General features: G+C 44.1%; 1 protein-coding gene across 2 annotated transcripts in view; it reads right to left on the minus strand.

Annotated features, from left to right (window-relative positions):
• Window positions 1–4089: 4089 nt before the first annotated feature.
• The window catches only part of LOC145349349 (nectin-1-like), a 77970-nt gene continuing 54355 nt past the window's right edge, over window positions 4090–27704 (minus strand). The window contains exons 7-8 of one of the 2 annotated variants that reach the window (XM_080197864.1): window positions 21063–21108; window positions 4090–4206 (exon numbers count right to left, since the gene is read on the minus strand). In XM_080197864.1, the coding sequence (XP_080053990.1) occupies window positions 4156–4206; window positions 21063–21108 (97 nt within the window). In that variant the 3' untranslated portion in view covers window positions 4090–4155. Of the gene's footprint in view, window positions 4207–21062; window positions 21112–27704 lie in introns of both variants that reach the window. The other variant, XM_080197863.1, reaches the window with a different exon arrangement.

The following is a 27704-nucleotide window of genomic DNA, read 5'->3' on the forward strand; positions in this document are numbered from 1 at the left end:
AGTACATGATAAGCTCCATCATTCCCAGAGGGCTGATCTGTCCAGCGCCTTCCTGTCCCTTGATACGGAGATGCTGGCATTGGACTGGGGCAGCGCTAAGTCTCACAATACCAGGTTAAAGTCCAATATGTTTATTTGAAATCACAAACTTTCAGAGCGCTGCTTCTTCATCAGGTGATGAAGGAGTAGTGCTCTGAAAGCCTGTGAGTCCAAATAAACATTTTGAACTTTAACCTGGTGTTATAAGACTTCATACCATTCCTATCCCTTGATCAGGAGAAGATGTTTGACAGGATGCATCATGAGTATCTGCTCTGACCTCTGTGGGTATTTGGGTTCAGGAAGCATTCTGTCGCCCAGATCTGATTACTGTACATTGCCACAGAGTCTCATTAAAGGCGTCCCTTTGCTTTGGGAGAGGAGTGTGGCTGGGCTGCCCTTTGTCTGGCCAACTGTATTCGATTTGCATGGAGCCATTCCTGCACCTGTTGCGGAAGAGGTTGACGGGTTTGATTCTGCGAGAGCCAGGCATTGGGTTGGTTCTGTTGGCTTATGATGACGTGCTTCTCATGTTCACAGAGGTGCCAAGCCATGTATTCCACTCTGTCCTCTGCCAGGATCAACTGGGCCAAGTGCTCCATATTTCTGGTTGGTCTGTTGCAGATGGACCTCCTCCCAGAGGAACTCAGTTGGAGCAGATCAGCCTCCTCTACTTGGGAGTCCATCTTTGCCTGACTGAGGAGTCCTGGCTGGCGAACTGGAGGCCAAAGTCACCGCTCGCCCGGGTCGTTGGACAGGACTACTCCGAGTGTTACCTTACAAGTTTTCGTCATAAACCAGCTGAAAGTCACAAACATCCAGAGAATCTTGCCCTGTTCTTCTGGGTCAATAGACTGCACTGGGTCTCTGTTGAGGTTCTGAATCTCCTGCTTAGAGAGAGCAGTCAGGTGCTGGTGTGCCTTCACACTCAATGGCGACCTTCCACCTTCAGATCCTACAGAGATATCGTTATATTGTATACGTTATATTGTATTGTATTGTGCCCTGGCGATGTATTTCTTCTGCCAAGTGCCCGGCCTGAATTATGACGTGCAGCTTCTGTACATAGATCTCTGGAACTTCTTGCAGGCGTTGCCCACCTTTTACCAGCACCTTCTCAAAGTCTGGAACACTGTTGCTTCACAACGCAGCTCTCCCTGTCTGGAGTAGGGGCTATCATTCATAAGCCACTGCTCAAGAATCTGCTCCCTCGCCCAGATTAACTTCTGATGGCTGGCTAAGAGGAGCCCCAACAACCCCCCCCCACCAAACACTGGGTCAAGTGCTCCACAGTTTAAGCCACCTTCTGTGCCCATTGTCACTGCATGGAGGCATTTCCTGTATGGGCTGCTGCTGCACACCTTCCACTACTGCGTCCTTGCTGGATACACCTTGGCGGGCCCTTTTGCCGTTCAGTTCCCCTATTATCTTGGGGCCCTGGGGTGGAGGGTGGTGTATGGTGCAGTTCTGTACAATCGAAGGTTACACTGGTTCATGGCTCCCAACAGACATGCCCTTATTGCAATCTTGGAAGTCTGTGAACCATATCTATGTTGAATGTCATAGGTTACACCCACTTTTTAATTACCATAAAAAGCTCCTGATGTTTTGTTTGCACTTCAGTGCCACGCTCTTGATCTACGGATACCTGAAGAGGTGAGTTGGTGCGTGGGGTGCAGAAGGTGGAACCAGGCTAAACTTGCCAAGAGGGTTATCCAACCCAACTGTCTGTCCCTCTACCATGGCTACATTTACAGCTAGGTGTCTCTGGAGAGGGAGCATGTGGTGCCCGAGGGCACTGGACAGTGGGCCCTTTGCCCGCTGGGCACTGCAGGGACTGGGATGCATTACTGACCCCTTTTGTCACATTCAAGTTTGATGTTTTAAGTTTCCTGCTTTGCCTTTTGTTTTGGGCACTTCCCTTCTTTTTGGGGACTGCCCCTTTTGATTTATCTCTCAGTTAATTTGATTTAGTTTAATTGTTTTGCCATTTTTATAAATGACCTAGATGAAGGTGTAGAAAGATGGGTTAGTAAATTCGCTGACGACACCAAAGTCGGAGGGGTTGTAGACAGTGAGGATGGATGTTACAGTTTGCAGAGGGACATAGATAAGCTGCAGAGCTGGGCTGAGAGGTGGCAAATGGAGTTTAATGCGGAAAAATGTGAGGTGATTCACTTTGGAAAGAGTAACAGGAGTACAGAATATAGAGCTAATGGAAGGACTCTTGGTAGTGTCGATGAGCAGAGAGATCTCAGTGTACATGTGCATAGATCCCTGAAAGTTGGTACCCAGGTTGATAAAGTTGTTCAGAAGGCGTACGGTGTGTTAGCTTTTATTGGCAGAGGGATTGAATTTCGGAGCCGTGAGGTCATGTTACAACTGTACAAAACTCTGGTGCAGCCGCACTTGGAGTATTGTGTACAGTTCTGGTCGCCGATTATAAGAAAGATGTTGAAGCATTGGAAAGGGTGCAGAGGAGGTTTACCAGGATGTTGCCTGGTATGGTGGGAAGGTCTTATGAGGAAAGGCTGAGGGACTTGAGGTTATTTTCGGTACAGAGAAGAAGGTTAAGAGGTGACCTAATTGAGGCATACAAGATGATCAGAGGGTTAGATAGGGTGGACTGTGAGAGCCTTTTTCCTTGGATGGTGATGGCTAACACGAGGGGACATAGCTTTAAATTGAGGGGTGGTAATTACAGGACGGATGTCAGAGGTAGGATCTTTTCTCAGAGAGTAGTAAGGGCGTGGAATGCCCTGCCTGCAGCAGTTGTGGACTCGCCAACTTTAAGGGCATTCAAATGGTCAGCGGATAGGCATATGGATAACATTGTAATAGTTTACGTTAGAGGGTAATTAGATTCATTCCACTGGTCGGTGCAACATCGAGGACCGAAGGGCCTGTACTGTGCTGTAGTGTTCTATGTTCTAAAAAGACTGACAACTGAGGACATTGATTTGTTATCACGGGTATAAAGGAAAGAGGCAGTGGGACAATAAGCAGAAAAAGCAACTGCCATTTGACAGACTAACAGCCTCATCCATGTCTTAAGACAAGGCCTCATCTTGATAGCGAAGGTATCAAAGAAGACAAAAGTTCTAGACAGAAGAATCAACACAGAAAGCCCTGAATATTCCGGAAGACATCAAACCTGATTGTAATTTAGAGTTCCTAAAATTCTACTTTTTTTGTTAAAAAGTAGGAATTGCATTTATCTAAATAGCATTCCATTAGAATCAGATTTTATTCAATTTGTTAATAGAACATAGAACATAGAACATTACAGCGCAGAACAGGCCCTTCGGCCCACGATGTTGCGCCGACCAGTTACAAAAACAATGACCCACTAGCCTATACCAATCCCTTTTCGTCCATAAACCTATCCAGAGATCTCTTAAACGCCCCCAAACTAGACGCATTTACAACTGCAGCAGGCAGGGCATTCCAATCCCTCACCACCCGCTGGGTAAAGAACCTACCCCTGACATCCGTCCTGTAGCTACCCCCCCTTAATTTAAAGCCATGCCCCCTCGTGCTAGCTTTCTCCATCCGAGGAAAAAGGCTATCACTATCCACCCTATCTAAACCTCTAATCATCTTATATGTTTCAATAAGATCCCCTCTTAGTCGCCTTCTTTCCAACGAAAACAACCCTAAATCCCTCAGTCTCTCCTCATAGGACCTCCCCACCATACCAGGCAACATCCTAGTAAACCTCCTCTGCACCCTCTCCAACGCCTCCACATCCTTCTTGTAATAGTTTAATTAACTTGTTCACTGCTAGTTAGATAAATAAAAGTGTTGTATGTTTGTTTTATAGAGGGTGTCTCAGGTAGTTGGTTTGATTTAACCACAGATATTAATACTTCTCATGTGTGAGAAGTTTGACATAATTTTACCAGATTATGTCAAAGCGAGAACCAGGATATTGAATATGATCAGCCATGATCGTAATGAATGGTGGAGCAGGCTCGTTGGGCTGAATGGCATACTCCTTCTTCTAGTTTCTATAAAAGATAGTTTTTATATTCAGCCATAATGAAACTGTCATTGGTTTGCATCCAATTGGTTCATCTAGGACTTGATTTTCACCTGCTGTCATCTCCTCAACATTCAATTTGCTGGAGGATCAGCTTCATTTTCATCAACTTCTACTTCATCCACCTGTGGGTAAATAGAAACACAGGTCATCCAGGCTCTAACGGTCAATTTCCTTTCAAGTTTCAGTCAGGAGCTGGCACCCCAGCACAGTCAAGAGGTGGAATAGAAGTTGCTGAGCAGTCACAAGCTGGTACATAGGATTCTGAGTACAGTCAGTTGTACAGTCATATAGCACAGAAAGGGGCCATCGAGTTTGCACCTGAATTTGCGCTAGTCCCATTTCCAGCAGCTGCCCCATATCACTGAATGTTATGATATTTCAAGTGCTCATCCAAATACTTTAAAGATTGTAAGGTTTCCAGCCTCCACTATCTTCCCAGACAATGCATTCCAGATTCTCACCACCCTCCATTAGTGGAGACAATTCTAGAAGAGCCAGGTTCAGAGAATTCAGCTCTGATGCAAAAAGTCTCAAAGTTTCATCTGATCTATTGATGTGCGAAGTTAACTGGCTGGCAGAGGAATTTGGCAATGATAATGGGATTCATTTAGATCAGTTGAGATGGTACAACTATGGTTTGGTGAGAATTTTCTTTGATTATACTTTTGACTTAGTACTGTTATCAAGTCAGAGGTTTACAGCATGGAAACAGGCCCCTCGGCCCAACTTGTCCATGTTGTCCCACTCAGCTAGTCCCAATAGCCCATGGCCCATATCCCTCGATACCCATCTTACCTATGTAACTGTCTAAATGCTTTTTAAAAGAAAAAACTACCTGCCTCTGCTACTACCTCTGGCAGCTTGTTTGTCGATACTTAGCACCCTCTGTGTGAAAGAATTGTTTCTCTGGATCCTTTTGTATTTCTCCCCTTAAATCGTCCCAAAATACAGTACCGGATCAAGTTAGATCCCAGGCTAGCCACACTGACCCCCGCCGACTATGGCAAGGTCTGCAAGACATAATAGGCGACAAGGTGAAGGCATGTAAAATCGCCAGCTCCAACGCATCCGTCCCTGATGAGCTCAATGCATTCTATGCCCATTTTGATCAAGAGATAAGCGAGAGTATGCCCTCCACCCTGGAAGCCCTGGATGAACCTGTATCTGGGGTCACCATTGCAGATGCCAGAGCAGCTTTCTCAAAGGTCAACCCATGGAAAGTGACCGGACTGAATGAGGTACTCGGATGAGCACTCAGATCCTGTGCGGATCAGCTGGGTGAGTATTCGCAGACGTCTTCAACTTCTCTTTTCAACAATCTGAGGTCCTTATCTGCTTCAAGAAGACGGCCATCATCCCGGTACCGAAGGAAAACCAAGCATGTGTGCCTTAATGATGATCAGCCGGTGACTCTGACATCCATCATTATGAAGGGGTTCGAAAGGCTAGTCACGGCACAAATCAATTCCTGCCTCCCGACTACCTGGATCCACTACAGTTTGCCTACTGCTGCAACAGGTCTACAGCAGACTCCATTTCCCTGGCCCTGCACTCAAACCTGGAACACCAAGATAACAATGTCAGATTCTGATTTATTGACTACAGCTCAGTCTTCAACACGATTATTCCCACGAAACTCATCTCCAAACTCCGTGACCTGGACCTCGGTACCTGCCTCTATGACTGGATCCTGAACTTACTAACTCACAGACCACAATCAGTAAGAATAGGCAACACTTCCTCCACAATCATCCTCAATACTGGTGCCCCACAAGGCTGCGTTCTTAGCCCCCTATTATATTCCTTATACAACTTTGACTGTGTGGCCAAATTCCCTCCAATTTGATTTTCAAGTTTGCTGACAGCACCAACGTAGTGGATCAGATCTCAAACAATGATGAGACAAAGTACAGGAATGAGATAGAGAATCTGGTGAACTGGTGCGGTAACAATAATCCCTCCTTCGATGTCAACGAAACAAAGACGATTGTCATCGACTTCAGGAAGCGTAAAGGAGAACATGCCCCTGTATATATCAATGGGGATGAAGTAGAAAGGGTGAAGAGTTTCAAGTTTTTAGGTGTCCGGATCACCAACAACCTGTCCTGGTACCCCCATGCCGACACTATAGTTAAGAAAGCCCATCAACACTTCTACTTTCTCAGAAGATTAAGCAAATTTGGCATGTCAGCTACGACGCTCATCAACTTTTACAGATGCATCATAGAAAGCATTCTTTCTGCTTGGATCACAGCTTGATATGGTTCCTTCTTTGCCCAAGACTGCAAAGAGCTACAAAAGGTCATGTATGTAGCCCAATCCATCATGCAAACCAGCCTGCCATCCACTGATTCTGTCTGCACTTCGTGCTGCCTTGGCAAAACAGCCAGAATAATTAAGGACCCCACACAGCCTAGACATTCTCTCTTCCACTTTCTACCGTCAGGAAAAAGATACAAACGTCTGAGGTCACGTATCAACCAACTTCCCTGCTGCTGTCAGACTTTTAAATGGACTTTCCTTGCATTAAGTTGATCTTTCTCTACACCCTAGCTATGACTGTAACACTAATTCTGCATTCTCTCATTTCCTTCTCTATAAATGGTATGCTTTGCCTGTATAGCATGCAAAAAACAATACATTTCACTGTATGTTAATACATGTGACAGTAATAAATGAAATGAAATCAAATCAAAATCTATGCCCTCTAGTTGTACACTCCCCTACCTTTGGAAAAATATGTTGACCGTATCTATGCCCATCATTATTTTATAGATCTCAAGATGATCACACCAATCCTCCTACACTCCAGAGAAAAAAGTCCGAGTCTCTCCAGCTTCTTCTTATAACTCAAACCATCAAGTCTTGGTAGCAACCCAGTAAATCTTTTCTAGATTCTTTCTAGTTTAATAATATTCTTTCTATTATAGGGTGGCAAGAACTGTACACAGTATTCCAAGTGTGCCATACTAATGTCTTGTACAACTTTAACAAGATGTCCCAATTCCTGTATTCAATGTTCTGACTAATGAAGATGTGGAGATGCTGGCGTTGGACTGGGGTAATCTCGCAACACCAGGTTAAAGTCCAATCAATTTACTATCAAATAAACTGGTTGGACTTTAACTTGGTGTTGTGAGACTTCTTACTGGCTAATGAAACCAGGCATGCCGAATGCCTTCTTCACCACTCTGTCCACTTATGATTCCACTTTCAAGAAACTATGAACCTGTACCCCTAGTTCTCTTTGTTCTGTAACTCTTCCCAATACCCTACCATTAACTGAGTAAGTACTGCCCTGATTTGATCTAGCAAAATGCATCACCTCACATTTACCTATCACTCCATCTGCCATACATCAGCCCAATTTCAATACTAGATAACTTCTTCACTATGCCACCAATCTTGGTGTCAGCTGTTGCAGATCAGCAGCCTATTAAAAGAGCAGATCTGGGCCAAGTATACACTGAATATAGAAGGAAGTGGAGGGAACAAAGTATGTGGTGGTGAAGTTCTCTCAAGCTGAAAGCAGTGAACTGTGAGGCAAGCCAAGAGAATTTGGAATACTGTGGGTATGGACAAAATGGAAACAAAGTACCTTATTTGTGAAGTTTCCCTTGTGCCAGCGAGCCATGGTGTTAAATGCCAGAAGGCGGAACGTGAGTTACTTCAGAATGGGGAGGTGAAAGGACTGGTTCCGCCACCTAGCCCAAAAATAAGCTAATTGAGAAAATGCAAAAACAAGGATGGGCTCCTCGCAACCTTTCACTACGCAATGTAAACCGGGGGGAGACTCAAAACAGATGACAAGACAGACAAAGCCATCATCACAATTTTGACCCTTTATTTGCAACAACAATCCTAAATGCCCTGTGGTAATTGTGGCTCCTTAACCAATGGAAAAGGAACATTGTAACAGCGCCTTTTGATACCGCAGAGACAAATATTCTTTTAGCGGGTACCCATCTCCAGTGAAATAAGAAAGCTTAGTTTGTAAATGAAATGCAAACTTGTGCCAAACACTTGTTGCATTTGGCTCTGTGAATCTGAGAGATGTGAAAAGCTGTGAATTTCTATTTAAGATGGCAAGGTCAAAGAAAGCTTGCAGTTAAGCAGTGATCAAGTTGAGCTTGTCAAAACATTCACGTGAAAAGAAATGGTTACCTACTTTGAAAGAAAAAGTGCTGAACATCAGAACTTGAAAAAGGTAGAAGCAAGAAATGACATTTAAGCAAAGCTGAAGAAAAATAGAACAAGTTTAAAATTACATAGTGTGATGCAATTATGTGCCAAGTCTTCTCCGCCCACTCACCCCTTAGGTTGTTTAGGAAAGTTAACCATTTCAACAGACAGTGATTTGTTTTAAATTGCCCAGAAACTTGTGTGTCTAGGTTAAGAACAAAGCATAGTACAGCACAGGAATAGGCCCATCTGCCCACCAGGTCTGTGCTGACACATGCTGCTCTAATATTTTCTTGTCTCTACGTGGTCCATATCCCTCGATTCACTGCCTATTCACATATCTATCTAGATGCCTCTTGAACGTTATAGAAACAGCTTCCATCATGGACGAGAAGGGATTGGTTTAGATTAGTGGGTCATTGTTTTTTAACTGGTCGGCGCAACATCGTGGGCCGAAGGGCCTGTTCTGCGCTGTTCTATGTTCACTACCTTCTATGTGAAAAACTTGCCCTTTATATCAAGCTGATGGTAGGTCTGTCATTCAACGAGACACCAAATTGGTTAGAATAATATTTATTTAGTTCAGAAGAGTTCTTGGCGGTGGGGAGTGCAGAACTAAGGGTCATAGTTTGTGGATAAGGGGTAAATTTTTTAGAAGAGGTGAGAGGAAATTTCTTTATCCAGACAGTGGTGAATGTGTAGAATTCACTACAACAGAAAGTAGATGAGGTCAAAACATGGTGTGGTTGCAGTTTTTGGATGGCACAATGGTTAGCACTGTTGCTTCGCAGTGCCATGGACCTGGGTTTGATTCCCAGCTTGGATGACTGCGTGGAGTTTGCACATTTTCCCTCTGTCTGCATGGGATTCCTCCGGGTGCTCTGGTTTTCTCCCACAGTCCAAAGATGTGCTATTAAAGTTAACTGGACATGTTAAATTGCCCCTTAGTGTCAAGGGGACTAGTGAGGTAAATATATGGGGTTAAGGGGATAGAACCTGGGTGGGATTGTTGTCAGTGCAGGTGGTCTGAATGGATTCTACGGTTTCAAGAAGAAATTAGAGCGAGCTCTTGTGACTAAAGGAATCAAAGATATGGGGGTGGGTGTGGTAAAGACATGATCAGGGTATTGAATTTGATGATCAGCCATGATTATAATGAGTGGTGGAACTCCTGTTATTATGTGATGTGTTTAGGATTTTGAATCAACGAAGAATAGGTGATGCCTATAAAATGAGGCCCTGGAAATACTTTAATGGAACAAAAAGGTTATAATGGAGTATGGAGGATAATCTTATTTTAAGGGATTGCAAGCTTGTAATGCTTCGTCTCCTTAAGAAGTTACAGTTGTGAGAGATTGCTCAGAATTAACTGTTTGAAATTTATGAGCAGAAATTGGAGTGGGGGAGGGGTGGACCATGAAAGGTCTGTTGACCTCATGCAGGATTTTACATTTGGGTTGAGTGAGGCTGCTAAATCCCGCCCAGCGTGTTTCGTTTGTTTTAAGTGATGTCCGCAGATTATCATTGTTTTGGGCTACCTTTGTTAAAGTTTATCTTTGGGGGAATTAACCATAAGGTTTTAATTACAGGCATTTAAAAAGTTTAAAAACAGAACCACGAGAAGCACCGACATAATTCATTTTGGTAATCAAGTTATTATTGTTTTAAAGCGCTTGCTATGTTCTTTGCTTGTGTATGGATGATAATTATGTGATGTATGCTCCAAATAATTGGTCTGGTGGCACAGTGCTAAGTACTTTGCCTCAGCACCAGGGACCCACCTCTCAGTGTCAGGGACCCAGGTTCAATTCCAGCCCTGTGCAACTGTGTGGACTTTGCACACCCCCCTCCCCCTGCCACCCCCCACCCCCTAACTTCCCCACCCCCTGCCCCCATAACAGCATGGGTTTCCTCAAGTTGCTCCGGTTTCTTCTCACATTCAAGATGTGTAGGTTAGGTGGATCAGCAATGCTAATTTGCCCTTTAATGTCAGGGGAGTTAGCAGGGTAAATACATGGGGCTATAGGGAAAGGGCCTGGGTTGTATTGTTGTTGCTGGAGGCTTGATGGACCAAATGGCCTCCTCCTGAGCTGTAGGAATTCTATAAAACGTTAGTGTTTTCTGTCTGATATTGTGATTTAAGTCAAACAACTAATACAAAAGAAAGTGCAATTAATATTTTATTTTCAAAGTTATGAACCTGGTGTCATGTTTACTGGCCTGAATCATGATTCCAGGATATTTTGATAAACATGGAAATGTTAATCTGCATACAAATGCACAGGTGACAGAGTTTCAATTTGACAGGGTTAATTCAAATTTGGAATATTTGAAGTTATTATTAACCAAAGAGTTAATGACACAATTGGCACCATGAAAAGGAAAAATGAGATTGGATGCAATACTGAGGAAAATATTCAAAAGGAAAGCATGCTAGATTACTAGATCAGAGTTGAGGAGGAACTTCTTCACTCAAAGGGTCGTGAATCTCTGGAATTCTCTGCCCGTTGAAGTGGTGGAGGCTACCTCACCAAATATATTTAAGACACGGGTAGATAGGTTTTTGATGGACAGAGGAATTAAGGGTTATGGGGAGAAAGCTGGAAAGTGGAATTGATCCACTTCAGATCAGCCATGATCTTATTGAATGGCAGGGCAGGCTCGAAGGGCTAGATGGCCTACTCCTGCTCCTATTTCTTATGTTCTTATGAGAGATTGATTGTTAAATAAAAATGAGTCTGGACTGTGTTCTGACTGGATTACTAATACAAGAGGATTGTGATATATTTTGACGTCCATATGAGAATTTTTACTCACCCTTTTCAAAATAAGATTAATTAACTTAACTGTTGAATGCTATCAGCTGAAGATGTATTTATATTTTTGCAGGAATTGGGAATTACAAAATTTTAAGTTTTGAATTGTCAGATGAATTAACCCATTGTGCTCCAAGCAGAATTAATCTTATGTTTTAACTTACAGCTAACTGCAAAGTGGAACGAGATTTACAGTAGCTTCAATAACAGCGAGAATTTATTTATAGGTTCTAAATAATACAGCAAAAGCCAAACCAAGTCAGAGCTAAGGAAAAGGGGGCTGGGCATCTAGTGAGGAGTTACAACACGCAGAATGGACAGAGTTTGAGATTGCATTCACTAGTCTCAAACAATGCCCAGCAACAGCACTGGGACTGTCAGATTTGACTCACCGATTACTGCCATAATAATGAGAATTAATACACAACATGAGGGACGCAACAATGTGCAGATCATAAACGAGCTGTATCAGCAGTAGCTGCAGGATTGACTAGGTGCTTCCAAGCCTTGGATTATGCATCTTGGGCACGCTGAAGTGAGCAAGCTGATTACAGTGCTGGGGGAAGTGATTCGACAAACAGAACACACTGCAGTACAGATTCTGAACATGGGAAGATTGAAAGCGGTCCAAAGAAAGATGAAAAGTACAACACAGGAACAAGTCCTTTAAGCCTGTGCCAATCATGATGCCCTAACTAAACCGAAAAAACCTTTCGTCCTTACTCGGTCCATATCCCTTTGTTTCCTTCATATTCGTGTACCCATCAAGTTGCCTCTTAATTGTCAATTGTGCTTGTTTCCACTGCCTCCTCTGGCAGCGCGTTCCAGACACCCATCTGTGTTAAAAACATCCCTCGCGCATTTCTCTTAAAACGTTCCCCCCGCTCACCTTGAACATGTGTCCCCTTGTCATTGACACTTCCACCCTAGAAAAAAGCCTCCGACAATCCACCCTATCTATGCCTCAAATTTTGTAGACCTTTATCAGATCTCCCTTCAGCCTCCTTTCCAATAATCCTTGTTTATTCAATCTCTCCTCATAGCTAACACCCTGAGACCATGCAACATCCTGGCAAATCTTCTTTGCACTCTCTCCGAAGCTTCCACCTCCTTCTGGTAGTGTGGTGACCAGAACTGCACACAATACTCCAAATGCGTTTCATATAGCTGCAACATGATTTCCCAACTCTTGCACTCAATGCCCCAGCTGATGAAGGGAAGCATGCTATATGCCTTCTTAATCACCTTGGCCACTTGTGTTGCCACTTTTAGGGAATTGTGTACCTGCATGCTCAAATACCTGCTTCCTTAAGGAAGCGAAAAAAAGATCGACTATTTTTCAGTCCTCCGGAACTTCACCTGTGGTCAAAGAGGATGTGAAGATATCTGTTAAGGCTCCGGGTGTTTCTCCTCTTGCCACCCGCAGTAACCTGGGATAAATCCCATCTGGCCCCAGGTACTTAATGCAACTTAGGATACCCACCACTTCCTCCTTCGATATACCGACATTCTCTGGAATGTTCACACACATATACCTGACTTCAATATCCATCACGTCCTTCACCTTGGTAAATACTGATACAAAGTACTCATCAAGGATCTCATCCATAGACACCAGAAGGGCTAGAAAGCCTGCTGCTCCTAGCAAATGAACATATTATTAAAATTAGAGACTGGGGGAAATAACCCCGTGGGATACATGAACAGTGAGGGAGGGAACCCCATATGCGATGCACAAGCAGGAGATCAGGAAGTGAACAGGATTCACTTCTTCTGCTGAAGAAGGCTGATGTGACCTGGTTTCTCAATAGGTCATGGCAGATTGAATGGCGAGCCAAGAACAGGATGGGAATAGTTGAACAAGACTGGACAAAATTAAAAGTGGGATCTATTGATAGATAACTAGAACAATGATGATGATTTTTTTAAAAACTCACATTTAAAGGGATTTTTAAAAAAGTCAATAAATAAGAAAATATATACAAAGCTCATGGATAGAGGAATGAAGTTTCTTTTGAAGAGGAGAGGAAATGAAATTACTAGAAATCTGCCAGTGCAACAATACTTTTGTTTGAAACAAAAACAGAAAATGCTGGAAAAACTCAGTACGTCTGACAGCATCTGCGGAGAGAGAGCCAATGTTTCGAGTCAGCTTGTCCCTTTGTCAGAGCTTACTGTTGTTTGGATTTGGGACAATGAGCTGTGAAAAGTGCACTGTGATTGAGCAAGTTACTTTTATAAAATATCATCCAAGATAAAAGAACAAGTGGTCAAAATGTTAATGTTAATACCTGGGATCAAATAGAAAATGTTTGATATCTGTTTTAGAGATGCAAGAATATTTTATTGAACTGCAAGGTTGCTCTAGGGTTTGTAACTGGGATAGGACAACTACTATGCATCAAATTAGATAGAGTGACTTGAGGATAGAAGATAGAGACTAGAAATCAAAACAGCAAATGGGACATTGGATGCAATTTAACATGACATTTCAATCTGATATTGACATACATTCTAGCAATAGGAGGCTAGTAAATTGAGAGCTCTCTCTTGGTGGTATTTATGCCTTGTTTAGTTTATTTTTTTAAGAGAACAAAATTGGATACTCTGGTCACCACCATATGTGGAAAGATAAGTAGTAACTTTGAGATGTTTTGATAAGATCACAAAGAATTCAAGGAGGTCTGGCATGACATTTGGGACAATGCGTAAATGTTCAGATGAGCTACCTGTGAAGTGACTAATATGCAGAGAAACCAGATCAAAATGGGCCCTTTCCAGGTGCTTGCAATACTTGCATTGAAGAGCAGGTCTCAGGCACGCACAATACTTGACAAACAAAATGGATGGAAATGATTAATGGGGCCAGCAGAACAACTATTAAATGATCAGGCTTTGACACACACTCCATAGAGAAATCAATTTAAAAACAACTGGGATAGAATTAAACACATCGATACTGTCAAATGTAAACAGGATAATCTTTTAAGTTCATACATAATGGTATTTTGAAATGATATTGAGTGAAATAATTTGAGCACATCAGAGAGAAAGGATCATCAATCTAAGCCTAGGTCATTCAGAGATCATATTCAAGAAAATGATCAATAATAAGGTGACAAGGGGAAACCTTTTTATACATGACTTCAGCAGAAGCTAGGGAGAGTTAATTGGGAGCAGTTGGTATTGGGCAAGTCCACATGTGATGTGGGAGTTGTCTAAAGACCTGTTCAAAGTTCAGCACCAGCACGTTTCAGCAGGGGAGAAGAACAAAGTTGGCTAGATAAGGGACACTTGGATAATGAAGGAGGTTGTGAATTTAGTTAAAAGGCAAAAAGCAGCGTACGTAAGGTTTAGGAAGCTACTAGTTTAATAATATCCTTTCTTTAATAGGGTGACCAGGACTGTACACAGTATTCCAAATGTGGCCTTATCAATGTCGTGTACAACTTCAACAAGATGTCCCAACTCCTGATTCAGTGCTCTGACCAATGAAACCAAGCATGCCGAATGCCTTCTTCACCATTCTGTCCATCTGTAACACCACTTTCAATGACTGAGTAAGTCCTGCCCTGGTTGGATCTACCAAAATGCATCACCTCGCATTTATCTAAATTAAACTCCATCTGTCATTCGTCAGTCCACTGACCCAATTCATCAAGATCTTGTTGCAATCTGAGATAACCTTCTTCACTGCCCAGTATGCCATCAATCCTGCTGTCATCCTCAAACTTAGTAACCATGCCTCCTAAATTCTCATCCAAGTCATCAATATAAATGACAAATAACAGTGGACCCAACACTGATCCTTGAGGCACACTGCTAGTCAGGGGCATCAGTTTGCAAAGTAACCCTCTACAACCATCCTCTGTCTTCTGTCATCAAGTCAATTTGATATCCATTTGGCTACCTCACCCTGGGTCCCTGACTTTTAACCTTATGCAACAACTACCATGTAGTACCTTGTCAAAGGGGTAACCAAAAAGCTAGATGAGTCCATTAGACAGCATCAACTGCACTGCCCTCATCTACCTTTTTGGTTACCCCTTCAAAAACTCAAAAGCTTCAAGAACAGGCGAGCAGCTAATGTTGTTCCTCTGTTCAAGAAAGGAAAAAGGGAAAATCCAGGAAATAGACCTGTGAGTTTTACATCAGCGGTTGGGAAGCTATTGGAAAGGGCTCCTAGAGATAGATTTATGCGCATTTGGAAAATCATTCAATTGGAAAAGTGTGGCCTAATTAGGGAAAGTCGGCATGGCTTTGTGCAGGGAAGGTGATGTCTTAATAACTTGATAGGTGATGACGAGGTGATCAATGACGGTACAGCAGTGAATGTTGTCTACGTGGATTTTAGTAAGGTTTTTGACAAGGTCCTTCATGGTAGGTTCATCCAGAAGATTAAGATACCTGGGATCAATGGTGACTTGGCCACTTGGATTCAGAATGGGCTTGTCCATAGAAGTCAGCAGTTGTGGAAGGGTGTTTTTCTGGCTGGAGATCTGTGATTAGTGGATCCATACTGGGACCTCTGTTGTTTCTGATATTTGGATGAAAACGTAGATGGGTGGTTAAGTTTGCAGACGACACAAAGGAGTTGTGGATAGTGTAGATGGTTATCAAAGGATATAGATCAGTTGCAGATATGGGCAGAGAAATGGCAGATGTAGGTTAATCCGGGCAACATTTGGGAGATCAAATGTGAAGGATAAGTATGAAGTTAACGGCAGGACACTGAAAAGCATTGATGTACAAAGGAGTCTTGGGGTTCAAGTCCCTAGCTGTCTTAAAGTGGCCACACAAGTAGACAGAGTAGTAAAGAAGGCATATGGCATGCTTGCATTTATCGGTCAGGGCACTGAGTACAAGACTCAGGACGTCATGTTGCAGCTTTATAAAACTTACAAGTATTGCATTTAATTCTGGCCACCACATTACAGGAGGATGTGGAGGCTTTGGAAAGGATGCAGAAGAGTTTTGCCAGGATGCTGCCTGAATGAGAGAGTATGACCTATAAGGAGAGGCAGAACAAATTAGGATTGTTTTTTCTGGAGCAGTGGAGACCGAGGGAGACATGATAGAAGTCTATAAAATTATGAGAGGAATGGACAGTCAGAATTTTTTTCCCAGAAATGAAATGTCTAATACTGCGGGGGGTGGGGAGAGCATGCACTTAAGATGAGAGGAGGAAGTTCAAAGGAGATATGAGGGGCAAGTTTTTTTCAAATAAGCACACAGTGATAGGTGTTTGGAATACACTGCAGGCAGGTACAATAGGGGAATTTAGATAAGCATCACACCATTGTGGGCTGCAGAGCCTGTTCCTGTACTATACTGCTCTATGTTGACGCAAGTAGAAATGACATTTGTAGTTAGGCTCATGGCATGGAAATCGGCCCTTTAGCCCAACTTGTCCATGCCGCCCAGTTTTTAACGACTAAGCTAGTCCCAATTGCTTCAAGTTTGTCCTACCAAAATGAATCACCTCGCACTTATCAGGGTTAAACTCCATCTGCCACTTTTCAGCCCAGCTCTGCATCCTATCATTGTCTCTTTGCAGCCTGCAAGAGCCCTCCACCTCATCCACCACACATTTGGAATATTGTGTGCAGTTCTGGTCACCTCAATAAGGAGGATGTGGAAGCATTGGAGAGAGTGCAGAGGAGATTTACCAGGATGCTGCCTGGTTTGGAGGGTAGGTCGTATGAGGAAAGGTTGAAAGCCTTATGTACCAATCTTATACTTGCAACTTTCTAAACACAGAACATAGTCCAGCACAGTACAGGCCCTTCAGCTGTCAATGTTGTGCCAAGTTATGTACAATCCCAAGATCAAGCTATCCCACTCCCTATCATTCTGGTGTGCTCCATGTGTCTATCCAATAACTGCTTGAAAGTTCCTAAAGTGTCTGACTGCACTATCACAGCAAACAGTCCATTCTACACCCCAACCACTCTCTGAATAAAGAATGTCTCGGACATCCCTCCTATATCTCCCACCATGAACCTTACAGTCATGCCCCCTAGTAACTGCTACATTCACCCGAGGACATTCACCTCTCTAAATGCTTGTAGATCCTCAGAATACCTTCTAACAACTTACCCACCACACGTGAGGCTCACCGATCTGTAGTTCCCAGGCTTTTCTGGGAACAAAAAAACAAAAGCACAATATTCGCCATCTTCCAATCTCCAGACCTCACCTGTGGCTGTCGATGATTCAAATATCTCTGCTAGTGTACATGCAATTTTGTTCCTAGTCTCCCGCAACATCCTGGGATACATTTCATCAGGTCCTGGGGATTTATCCACCTTGATGGGCTTTAAGATTTCTAGCACTTCCTTCTGTAATATGTACACTCCTCAAGACATCACTATTTATTTCCCCAAGTTCCCTAACATCCATGCCTTTCTCAACAGTAAATATGGATGTGAAATATTCATTTAGGATCTCACCCATCTCTTGTGGATTCACACATGGATAACTTTGTTGATCCTTTAGAGGCTGTACTCTCCCTAGTTACTCTTTTGCCCTCAGGTATTTGTAGAACCTACAGTGCAAAAGGAGGTCATTTGGCTCATCGAGTCTACAACAACCACAATCCCACCCGGGCCCTACCCCCATAATCCCATGCATTTACCCTAGTTAGTCCCCCGACACTAAGGGGCAATTTAGCACGGCCAAGCCACCTAACTCATACATCTTTGGACTGTGGGAGGAAACCGGAGCACCTGTAGGAAACCCACGCAGACAGTGACCCAAGCCGGGCATCGAACCTGGGTCCCTGACGCTGTCAGGCAGCAGTGCTAACCACTGTGTCATGGTGCCACCTTGGATTCTCCTTTGCCTTACCTGCCAAAGCAATCTCATGTCGCCTTTTTGCTCTTCTCTCAACTCTACTCCAATGTGGTTATATTCTTCAAGGCATCCACTTAGAATCATAGAATCCCTACAGTGCAGAAACAGGCCATTTGGCCCATGAGTCTGCACTGATAACAATTCCTTCAGGATCCTAACCCTGTCACCCCACTTATTCACCCTGTTCATCCTCCTGACACTAAGGGGCAACTGATCCCAGCTGCCTATGCATAGAAACATAGAAGATAGGAGCAGGAGGACGACGTTTATTGGTAGGGGGATTGAATTTAGGAGTCGCAGTGTAATGTTGCAACTGTACACTACTCTAGTGCGGCCGCACTTGGAGTACTGTGTGCAGTTCTGGTCCCCGCATTACAAGAAGGATGTGGAGGCGTTGGAGAGGGTGCAGAGGAGGTTTACTAGGATGGTGCCTGGTATGGTGGGGAGGTCCTATGAGGAGAGACTGAGGGATTTAGGGTTGTTTTCGTTGGAAAGAAGGCGGCTAAGAGGGGATCTTATTGAAACATATAAGATGATTAGAGGTTTAGATAGGGTGGATAGTGATAGCCTTTTTCCTCGGATGGAGAAAGCTAGCACGAGGGGGCATGACTTTAAATTAAGGGGGGGTAGCTACAGGACGGATGTCAGGGGTAGGTTCTTTACCCAGCGGGTGGTGAAGGATTGGAATGCCCTGCCTGCTGCAGTTGTAAATGCGTCTAGTTTGGGGGCGTTTAAGAGATCTCTGGATAGGTTTATGGACGAAAAGGGATTGGTATAGGCTAGTGGGTCATTGTTTTTGTAACTGGTCGGCGCAACATCGTGGGCCGAAGGGCCTGTTCTGCGCTGTAATGTTCTATGTTCTATGTTCTATTTGGCTCTTCAAGCCTGCTCTGCCATTCATTACGATCTGGCTGATCAACCAGCTCAATAGCTTTCTCCCCATAACCTTTGATCCCATTCATCTCAAGTGCGATATCTCGCCGTCTCTTGAATACATTCAATGTTTTGGCATCAAGTACATTCTGTGGTAATGAATTCCACAGGCTCACCATTCTGTGGATGGGGAAATGTCTCCTCATCTCCATTATAAATGGTATACCCCGAATCCTCAGACTGGTTTGGGCCTCCCCATCATCGGGAATATCTTCCCTGCATCTACCCTGTCCAGCCCTGTTGATTTCTATAAATCTCTATGAGGTCCCCCCACTCATTCGTCTGAAATCCAGCGAAAACAATGCTAACCTAATCAATCTGTCCTCATACATCAGTACCGCCATTCTCAGAATAAGCCTGGTAAAGCTTCGCTGCATTCCGTCAAGAGCAAGAACATCCTTCCTCAGAAAAGGAGACCAAAACTGTACACAATATTCTATTCATGTAATATGCCTTGTTATTCTTCACCAGTATTTCACTATCCCTAGTCATCCAGGGTTCCCTACTTAACATAGAACACTACAGCACAAACAGGCCCTTCGGCCCACAAGTTGCGCCAGTCTTGCACTTTGCTCTAAAAGGGATGTGCTTACCCAGAACCCTGGTTAACACACTTTTGAAAGCCTCCCACTTACCAGACATCCCTTTGCCTGACAAGAGACTCTCCCAATCAACTTTTCAAAATCCCTGTCCAATACCATCAAAATTGGCCTTGCCCCAATTTAGAATTTTAACTTTGGGCCAGACCTATCGTTCTCCATAGCGATCTTAAATCTAATGAATTATGGTTACTGATCCCAAAATGATCCCTTGCTAACACTTCTGTCACCTACCCTTCCTTATTCCCCAAGAGGTGGTTAGGTTTTGCTCCCTCTCTAGTCAGGCCATCCACGTAATCCTCCTGAATGCACTCAACAATTTTTTCTCCATCCAAGCGCCTAATATTATGGCTGCCCCAGTCAATGTTGGGAAAGTTAAAGTCCCCTATTATTACCACACTATTTTTCTTGGAGCTGTAATCTTCTTACATATTTGCTCCTCAATTTCCCGCTGACTATTTGGGAGCCTTTGCTACAATTCTATCATTTCAATTAATCTCCCATGTGGGACCTGGTCAAGAGCTTTGTTAAAATCCATATAATCTAAATCAACTGAATGTCCGTTATCCACACACTTGATCACATTTTGAAAATTCTAAAATTTGTTAGGCTTCATTTCCCTTTGACAAAGCCATGCAGCAATTCCTAATTAACCCATACCTTCCCATGTGGATATTAATCCTCTGCAGAATGTCTTTCAATAGTTTCCCTACCACTGACAATGAGACTCACCGGTCTGTCATTTCTTGATTCATCTCTACTATCTTTCTTGAAAAGTGGAACCATATTAGCCACCCTCCAGTCCTCGGCACATGCCATGAAGCCAGACAGAAATTAAAAATGTGTCAGAGCCACTGTAATTTCCTGCCTTGCCTCACACAGAAACTAGATAGATTGTTTTCTTTAGAGCAGAGCAGGCTGAGGGGTAGACATGATTGAAGTTCTAGAAGATTATAAGGGGCACGGACAGGATGAATAGGGAACAGCTGGACCCCTTGGTTGAGGGGTCAATCACGAGAGGGCTTACTTTTAGGATAAGGGGCAGGAAATTCAGAGGGGATTTGAGAAAAACGTTATGCACTCGGAGGGTAGTGGGAATCTGGAATGCTCCGGCTGGGAAGGTAGTGGAGGCTGGAAACCTTACCACCTTTAAAAATATTTGTATGAGCACTTGAAATATCAAAATATTTCAGAATATGGGACAAGCGCAAAAAAAGGGATTACTGCACCTTTAGTAGTAGTTATTGTTCAGTGCAGAGACTCTCTGGGCCGAAGGGCTTCTTCTGTGCTATGTGACTCTTCAGCAGCTCAAACCTCACAGGGTAATTGTAATAACAATCACTGAAGTTATTTGATCAGATGATCTGGTGTCAAGTGATCAACCATCATGTAAATGCATGTCACGATCAGTTAGCATGCAGTCAGAATATCACAAAACTCCAAAAATGCCTACAATCAAGTTCACTTGCCCAAGTCAAAATGCTAATAGCTTTGGGAGTGTCCATGAAATCTTCCATTTTCTGATATACTCAACAGTAATGTGTTTAAAAAGACATACATCTTAAATATACTTGATTAGCTTTTTGTTTTTACCTGAACACTTTCTCTTTGTTGGTGCTGGAAAGATTCTCGAAGCGTCCTTCTAGGAAAAAAACACAGGTATAATAAATTATATGAAGTGTTGGTCGTTTGGAATGAAACAGCAGTCCTTCAATATTGTCATGTCTTGAATGTGAAGCAACAAAGAGTTCACACAAATACTGTGAAAATAGATGACAAAATTATTATTCAGTGAATGGAGCAATAGAGGTTTACAGCGTGAAAACAGCCCACTGGCCCCAATTTATCCATGTTGCCCAGTTTTTAACCATTAAGCTAGTCCTATTTGCCCGTATTTCACCCATATCCCTTGGTACCAATCCTACACATGTAATGTCTAAATGCTTTTTGGAAGATAAAATTGTACCCGCCTCTACTACTACCTCATTCCAGGCACTCACCATCCTCTGTGTGAAAAAATTGCTCCTCTGGACACTTTTGTACCTCTCTCCTCTCACCTTAAACGTATGCCCTCTAGCTTTAGACTCCCCTACCTTTGAGGAAAGATATTGACTATCTAGCTGATCAATGCCCCTCATTATTTTATAGATCTTTATAAGATCACCCTTAAGTCTCCTACGCTCCAGAGAAAAAAGTCCCAGTCTATCCAGCCTCTCCTTATAACTCAAACCTGGCAGCATCTTAGTAAATCTTTTCTGCACTCTTTCTAGTTTAACTATATCCTTTCTTTAATAGGGTGACCAGAACTGTACACAGTATTTCAAGTGTGGCCTTACCAATATCTTGTACAAATTCAAAAAGACATCCCAATTCCTGTATTCAATGTTCTGATAAATGAAACCAAGCATGCTGAATGCTTTCTTCACCGCTTGTGACTTCATTTTCAACAAGCTATGAACCTACACCCCTAGATCTCCTTGTTCTGTAACTCTCCCCAACATCCTCCCATTAGCTGAGAAAATCCTGCCCTGAATCAAAACGCTTCACCTCACGTTTATCTATATTAAACTCCATCTGCCATTCATCGGCCCAGTGGCCCAATTGATCAAGATCCCGTTGCAATCCCAGATAACCTTCTTCACTGTCCACTATGCCACTAATCTTGGTGTCATTGCAAACTTACTAACCATGCCTCCTAAATTCTCATCCAAATCACTCACATAAATGACAAATAACAATGGACCCAGGACTGATCCCTGAGGCACACTGCTGGTCACAGATCTCCAGTTTGAAAAACAACCCTCAACAACCATCCTTTGGCTTTTGCCATCAAGCCAATTTTGCTACCTCACCCAGGATCCTGTGAGATTTAACTTGATGCAACAATCCACCATGCAGTACCTTGTCAAAGGCCTTGCTAAAGTCCATGAAGACAACAGTGATTGCACTGCCCTCATCTACCTTCTTGGTTACCCATCAAAAAACTCAATCATATTCTTGAGACATGATTTTCCACTCTCAAATCCATGCTGACTTTTCCTAATCAGTTCTGCCTGCCTGAATACCTTCTAACAACTTAGTCACTATTGACATTAGGCACACCAGCCTAATTCCCCAGGCTTTTCCCTGCAGCTCTCCTTAAACAAAGGCACAACAATAACAACAGAAGAATAAAATATGCCAATAATGAAGAACGCAATTTGGAGTTATGAGAAACAGGAAAAGCAGCAAGAGGAAAATTAGACTATAAAATGAGACACTGGTAGGAACATTAACCACACACCTGATCGAGAATAGAATTAAACCTGCTGCCTTCCCCAGCTCCTGATCAGAGTGATCCGAGACCTTATCAGTTTCCCAGGCAGCTTGGGCTCCAGTGAAAAAAAATTCTTACAAACAGCGTGTTAAGTTTTCCAAATAGAGGGTGCGAATTTCCTAAAATAATTTCAAGTATCAAATGGCACAAAAATGGGAGATTTTCCCACCTGTTTTTTTCAACCGAGTTTCATGAATTTATGGCACTCTGTGCAATACAGAGCTGGAGATGGCCTTCTCCCCCATGAAAATGGCTGTCCCATTGAACATTGGGCCCATCAGACATTGTTAACCTCTTGGGCACCCTCCTGGTAAAGCCTATCAGCATCGTGCTTTCCTCTCACCCCCACTGCCTAGACATATTCCTTTGCAGAGTTAACAGGTGTGTGGCTGGCAGATTGCAGCTAGCCTCCATTAATAAGGGAGAGCTCTTTATAAGCTGTAATGATGGACACAGCAGTCATGCCAAGAAGATGGCTTAAAGAAGTAGTGCACCCAGATTTACTGATGCCGAGCAGGTCTGGCTGCTGGATGCCACAGGGTTGATGTATCCCACCAATGGACAGTGATGGGCGGCCAAGGGATTGCACAGCTAATGTGGTCTGGTGGCTGTGGCTGCAACTGCAGCTGTAAACGCCCATGTTCTGCCATGGAGGACCACTGCCAAAAGAAAATAAATGACTTTCTTTGGGCAGTGTTGAGTGTCCACCCCATCCTGAAAGCAGTCCCATGTGTCGCACCTGCAACGCGAAGCCACCCGTTGGCCTTCTACGACTCGAGCCCCCAGCACATGCCTCCAACCCCCATGGAATCCCCGGTCACATCCCCAGCGTGGCAAGGCACAACCCAACCAAACCCCCACTCCTGATATACCCTTCCATACATCAGACTTTCAATCCCACCTCATGCCCCGACAGGAGAAGACTACCCGTAACAGGCAGAACCAAGAGAAGACTAGCGATGGTTTCCCTGAGCTTTGCCTGCTAACAGAATTTGAGCAGAGTGCCATGGAGCTGGTGGGAGTAGCATAAGAGAGAATGGTAATGGACAACCAGGTTAACATCCAGCGTGCAAGTGAGCATTAGCTAAACCTAGAGACTCAGAAGTAGGTGGTATGCTACCCAAACACTTCCCTTTCTTCCACTAACCTCTGTCCTTTGACATAGGAAATGACCCAAATGCTCCCGGCCCTTCCGGGGTCACTGCGCCCCTCCCCCAAACTCCTTCCTTTCCCCCCCCCCAACATGCTGAGATGGCAATTGACAATTAAGATGACATCTTGGTGGGTGGCATGAGTAAGGGTAGCATCAATCGTTCAGCACCGATATCCACTACACAATCCACCAGTGTAGACACTATCACAAGGGTGGGGCACATTAGTGGTGAAGTTTCTGGGTCACTTACAGGTGTACGGAGGCAAGGATTCAGCTGCCCCCTGGCCGGGTGCTAGGCCTCTAGGACTTGTCATCCCGAAGCTGCTGGAGATGCATCAGCAGAACAGGGAAGTAGTGGAGGGGTTGTCGGCAACCATGCAGTGTCTGCAAGGCTGTTTGGAAGAGTCCAACAGAATGCTATTGCAGGAGGTGTTGCCAGCACTGCATAGTGCTCAGGCAAACATTGCAAAGGTGGCTTCTGCAATGGAAGGTCTGGTCAGGAATTTGTCCCCATGAGTGATGGGGTGCAGGCCATCTTGGAGATGCAGCAGGCCATAGCTGAGGATATCGCTGGCATTCTGGAGGAACATCGATCCATGGTCATGGTGTCAGGGGCATTTTGAGGACACAGCTGGCCATGACTTAGGCTCATGGGGCTAATGTTGAGGTGCTCCAGAGCTTGGTCTGGTTGCAGAACACTGTCACAAAGGATCTTCAGAGCTTGGCCTAATTTCTGAGGGCTAGTGCTGAGGGATCAAACACCGTGGGGCAGGCGCTTCAAGAGCCTCCAGGACTGACAGAGTGAGACGTCACCAAGGTTTCTGGAGCTCAGTCCAATTGCCCACATCCTCTAGGTCTAGGGGGATCCAGATTGAGGAAGGAATGGCTGGAGCCCATGCTGGGGCCTTCCAGCTAGAAAGCAGTGGATATCCCCACACCTTCTGATTTTCCCCCTTCCTTACACAGGGCATCTTAAGGTCAGCATGATGAACACAGTGGCACAGCTACATCAGTAACCTTCAGGTTTTGGCTCCCCCAGGGGATGTGTGCCAAAGGCATCACAGTCCATGGGGGGGGAGGGTGGAGTGGCGAGGGGTGCAGATCACAGCTGTGTGCCTCCACCTCTGATGTGCATCCTGGGGGCACACCTAGGCACAGCAATAGGCTTGTAAAATTAGAAAGTTATAGGGTCACCAAGAGGGCACAGGTTAAGGTTAAGGTTATTTGTACACTTGTACATTTGCACACTTGGGTGGCACGGTAGCACAGTGGTTAGCACTTCTACTTCACAGCTCCAGGGACCTGGGTTCGATTCCCGGCTCGGGTCACTGTCTGTGTGGAATTTGCACATTCTCCTCCGGGTGCTCCGGTTTCCTCCCACAGTCCAAAGATGTGCGGGTTAGGTTGACTTGCCATGTTAAAATTGCCCCTTAGTGTCCTGAGATGTGTAGGTTAGAGGGATTAGTGAGTAAATGGGGGTAGGGCCTGGGTGGGATTGTGGTCGGTGCAGACTTGATGGGACGAAGGGCCTCTTTCTGCACTGTAGCATTCTATGTTCTTCGAAATTCACTATTAAATGTTTACTGCACCCCACAACTGTGACTAATCTGTCTCTGATTCTCCCCCTACATGGATGACAGTGTCCTGACCCCATGCATTGATGCGCAGAGCATCATCTGGCATGGTATTGGCCCCTTGGCCAAAAAAGTGACTACAGCCTGCCCTAATTCCCAGCATCCACCGGATGCCCTCCCGGCTTCTGCATCCAATCTCTCCTCGCCCATTTGCCCGCACACTTGTGCTCACAACTTTACTCACATGTGGGACCCAGGCAGCGCCAGTGTGCAATCAGAGAACATATAGGAGTCAGACTTGTGGCACTAGGGCAGCATTCCAGCGTGCTTCATAGTGAGTCGTCATCACCCTTCAGCCTGGACCAGAAACTTGCTAGTACGGCTAACCCAGGCTCCTCTCCCTGACTATTCAAAAGTGAAATCAGGAAATGTTTTCCTTATACATGGTGGTGAATAAACTGGTACTCTCTCTCCCATAATGCTGTGGATTCTGAGTCAATGTGAAATTTTCAATCCAATATCAATAGATTGTCAGGTGAACAATGGATATAGAACAAAGTTGGATGACCAGAGTTGATGTACAAATCAGCTGGTGTGAATGAAGCAAGTAGAGCTGAATGACCTAGTTTTCACACTTGTAATTCCAAAGTACATTAGAATATTACATCACTTAAAGGCATGATCAACGAGTATCTGAACAGGGAGGTTTATGGGAAAGTGCTGGAAACATGGTCACGTTTGAGTGTTTGAAGGTTAAGTGAGGGGGATTCTGGGAGGGAGTTTCAAAGTTGTGCGACTGTGCTGGCTGAAATTTCTGTCATTGAGTAAAGGGCTGGTGGAATTTTTAGTGTTGAGTTTTATTTGCGTGGTTACAGAGAAGCAACATATAGTGGGGGCAATCTTGCCAGCTTGTCCCGACAGTGAATCGGTGTGGCAAGCGACAAAAAATCGGGGAACCACACGGATGCCGATAAAAAGGTACAGCAAGCCAACAGATTTTCCAATTTGGGAATGAGAATTGGGGCTGATGAAAAGGATGGGATGATTGGGAGAGCATGGCCAGGATTATCGCCACAACAATACTACTTCATGGTTATCCCTCTTGCCTATGAATAAAAAGGTGCATTAGCCCAAAATTCTAAGTGCTGGCTGCGAATATGCCACTGCCTGTTTTCATAGGGGTGGGGCCAGAGTCAGGCCAGGGATAATACATGTGCTGTTTACAAAGGCAACTGGGCATCTCAATCATAAACTACCTCAACTGCAGTGAGATATTGGTAGGCTAGGAGTGCGAAACCCTGCATGTGCAGATTCATTTTGTTAATTCATTTGGTTAACCCCGTGGACACGTAGTGTATTTGGATATGGCCTCGGGTTATTTTTGGATGAGGCAAAATACCCTTTGGAATTTTTAGAAGTAAACATGATTGTATATATAGAACATAGAACATTACAGCGCAGAACAGGCCCTTCGGCCCACGATGTTGCGCCGACCAGTTAAAAAACAATGACCCTCTAACCTAAATCAAACCCTTTCCATCCATAAACCTACCCACAGATCTCTTAAACGCCCCCAAACTAGGCGCATCCACAACTGCAACTATATGAGGTATATAAATTGATTGGCACTGTTAAGCTGTCAAAGAATACAAGTAAGTTGGCATGTCAGGTGTAAGTTTAAAGGGTACATTTTGGCATAAGGGTCTGAGAGGTCATGAGAGTATGAGTGGTCATGGGTGTGGGCATGAAGTGGTATAGTTTGGCAATGATGGAGTATAAGCATGGATCAGGCATGGGGAGTGTTTTGGGTGAAAGGCTGGAGGACTTTTTTTTGGTTGAAGATTGTTAAAATGAAGTTCAACAAGGAGTCAGAGAACAGAGGCAGGCCTACTGCTCAGCCTAACTCAGAATCCAATAACCGCCACACTTGTTCTGCAGATTAGGGGGCGGGGGTGGGGGGGTGGTGGTAATTCCTGGTCCAGACAACGCCCACCCCATAATTGTGGGCTATCAGTTTTAAAAACCAGGATTGTTTTAATTCTCCTGTTTATGAGCTCCTAACCCAGGAATAAAATCAAGACCCAGGCATGGACCCAGGCAATATAGAGCTAGAGTGGGCAAAAACAGGAATAATTTATGGACTAAACAAGAATGTTGCATTGAATGTACTGCAGAGATGGGGAGCCAGTGTG

The sequence above is a fragment of the Carcharhinus amblyrhynchos genome, chromosome 10 (genome assembly GCF_965287045.1).
Source record: "Carcharhinus amblyrhynchos chromosome 10, sCarAmb.v2.hapA, whole genome shotgun sequence".
Lineage (NCBI taxonomy): Eukaryota > Metazoa > Chordata > Chondrichthyes > Carcharhiniformes > Carcharhinidae > Carcharhinus > Carcharhinus amblyrhynchos.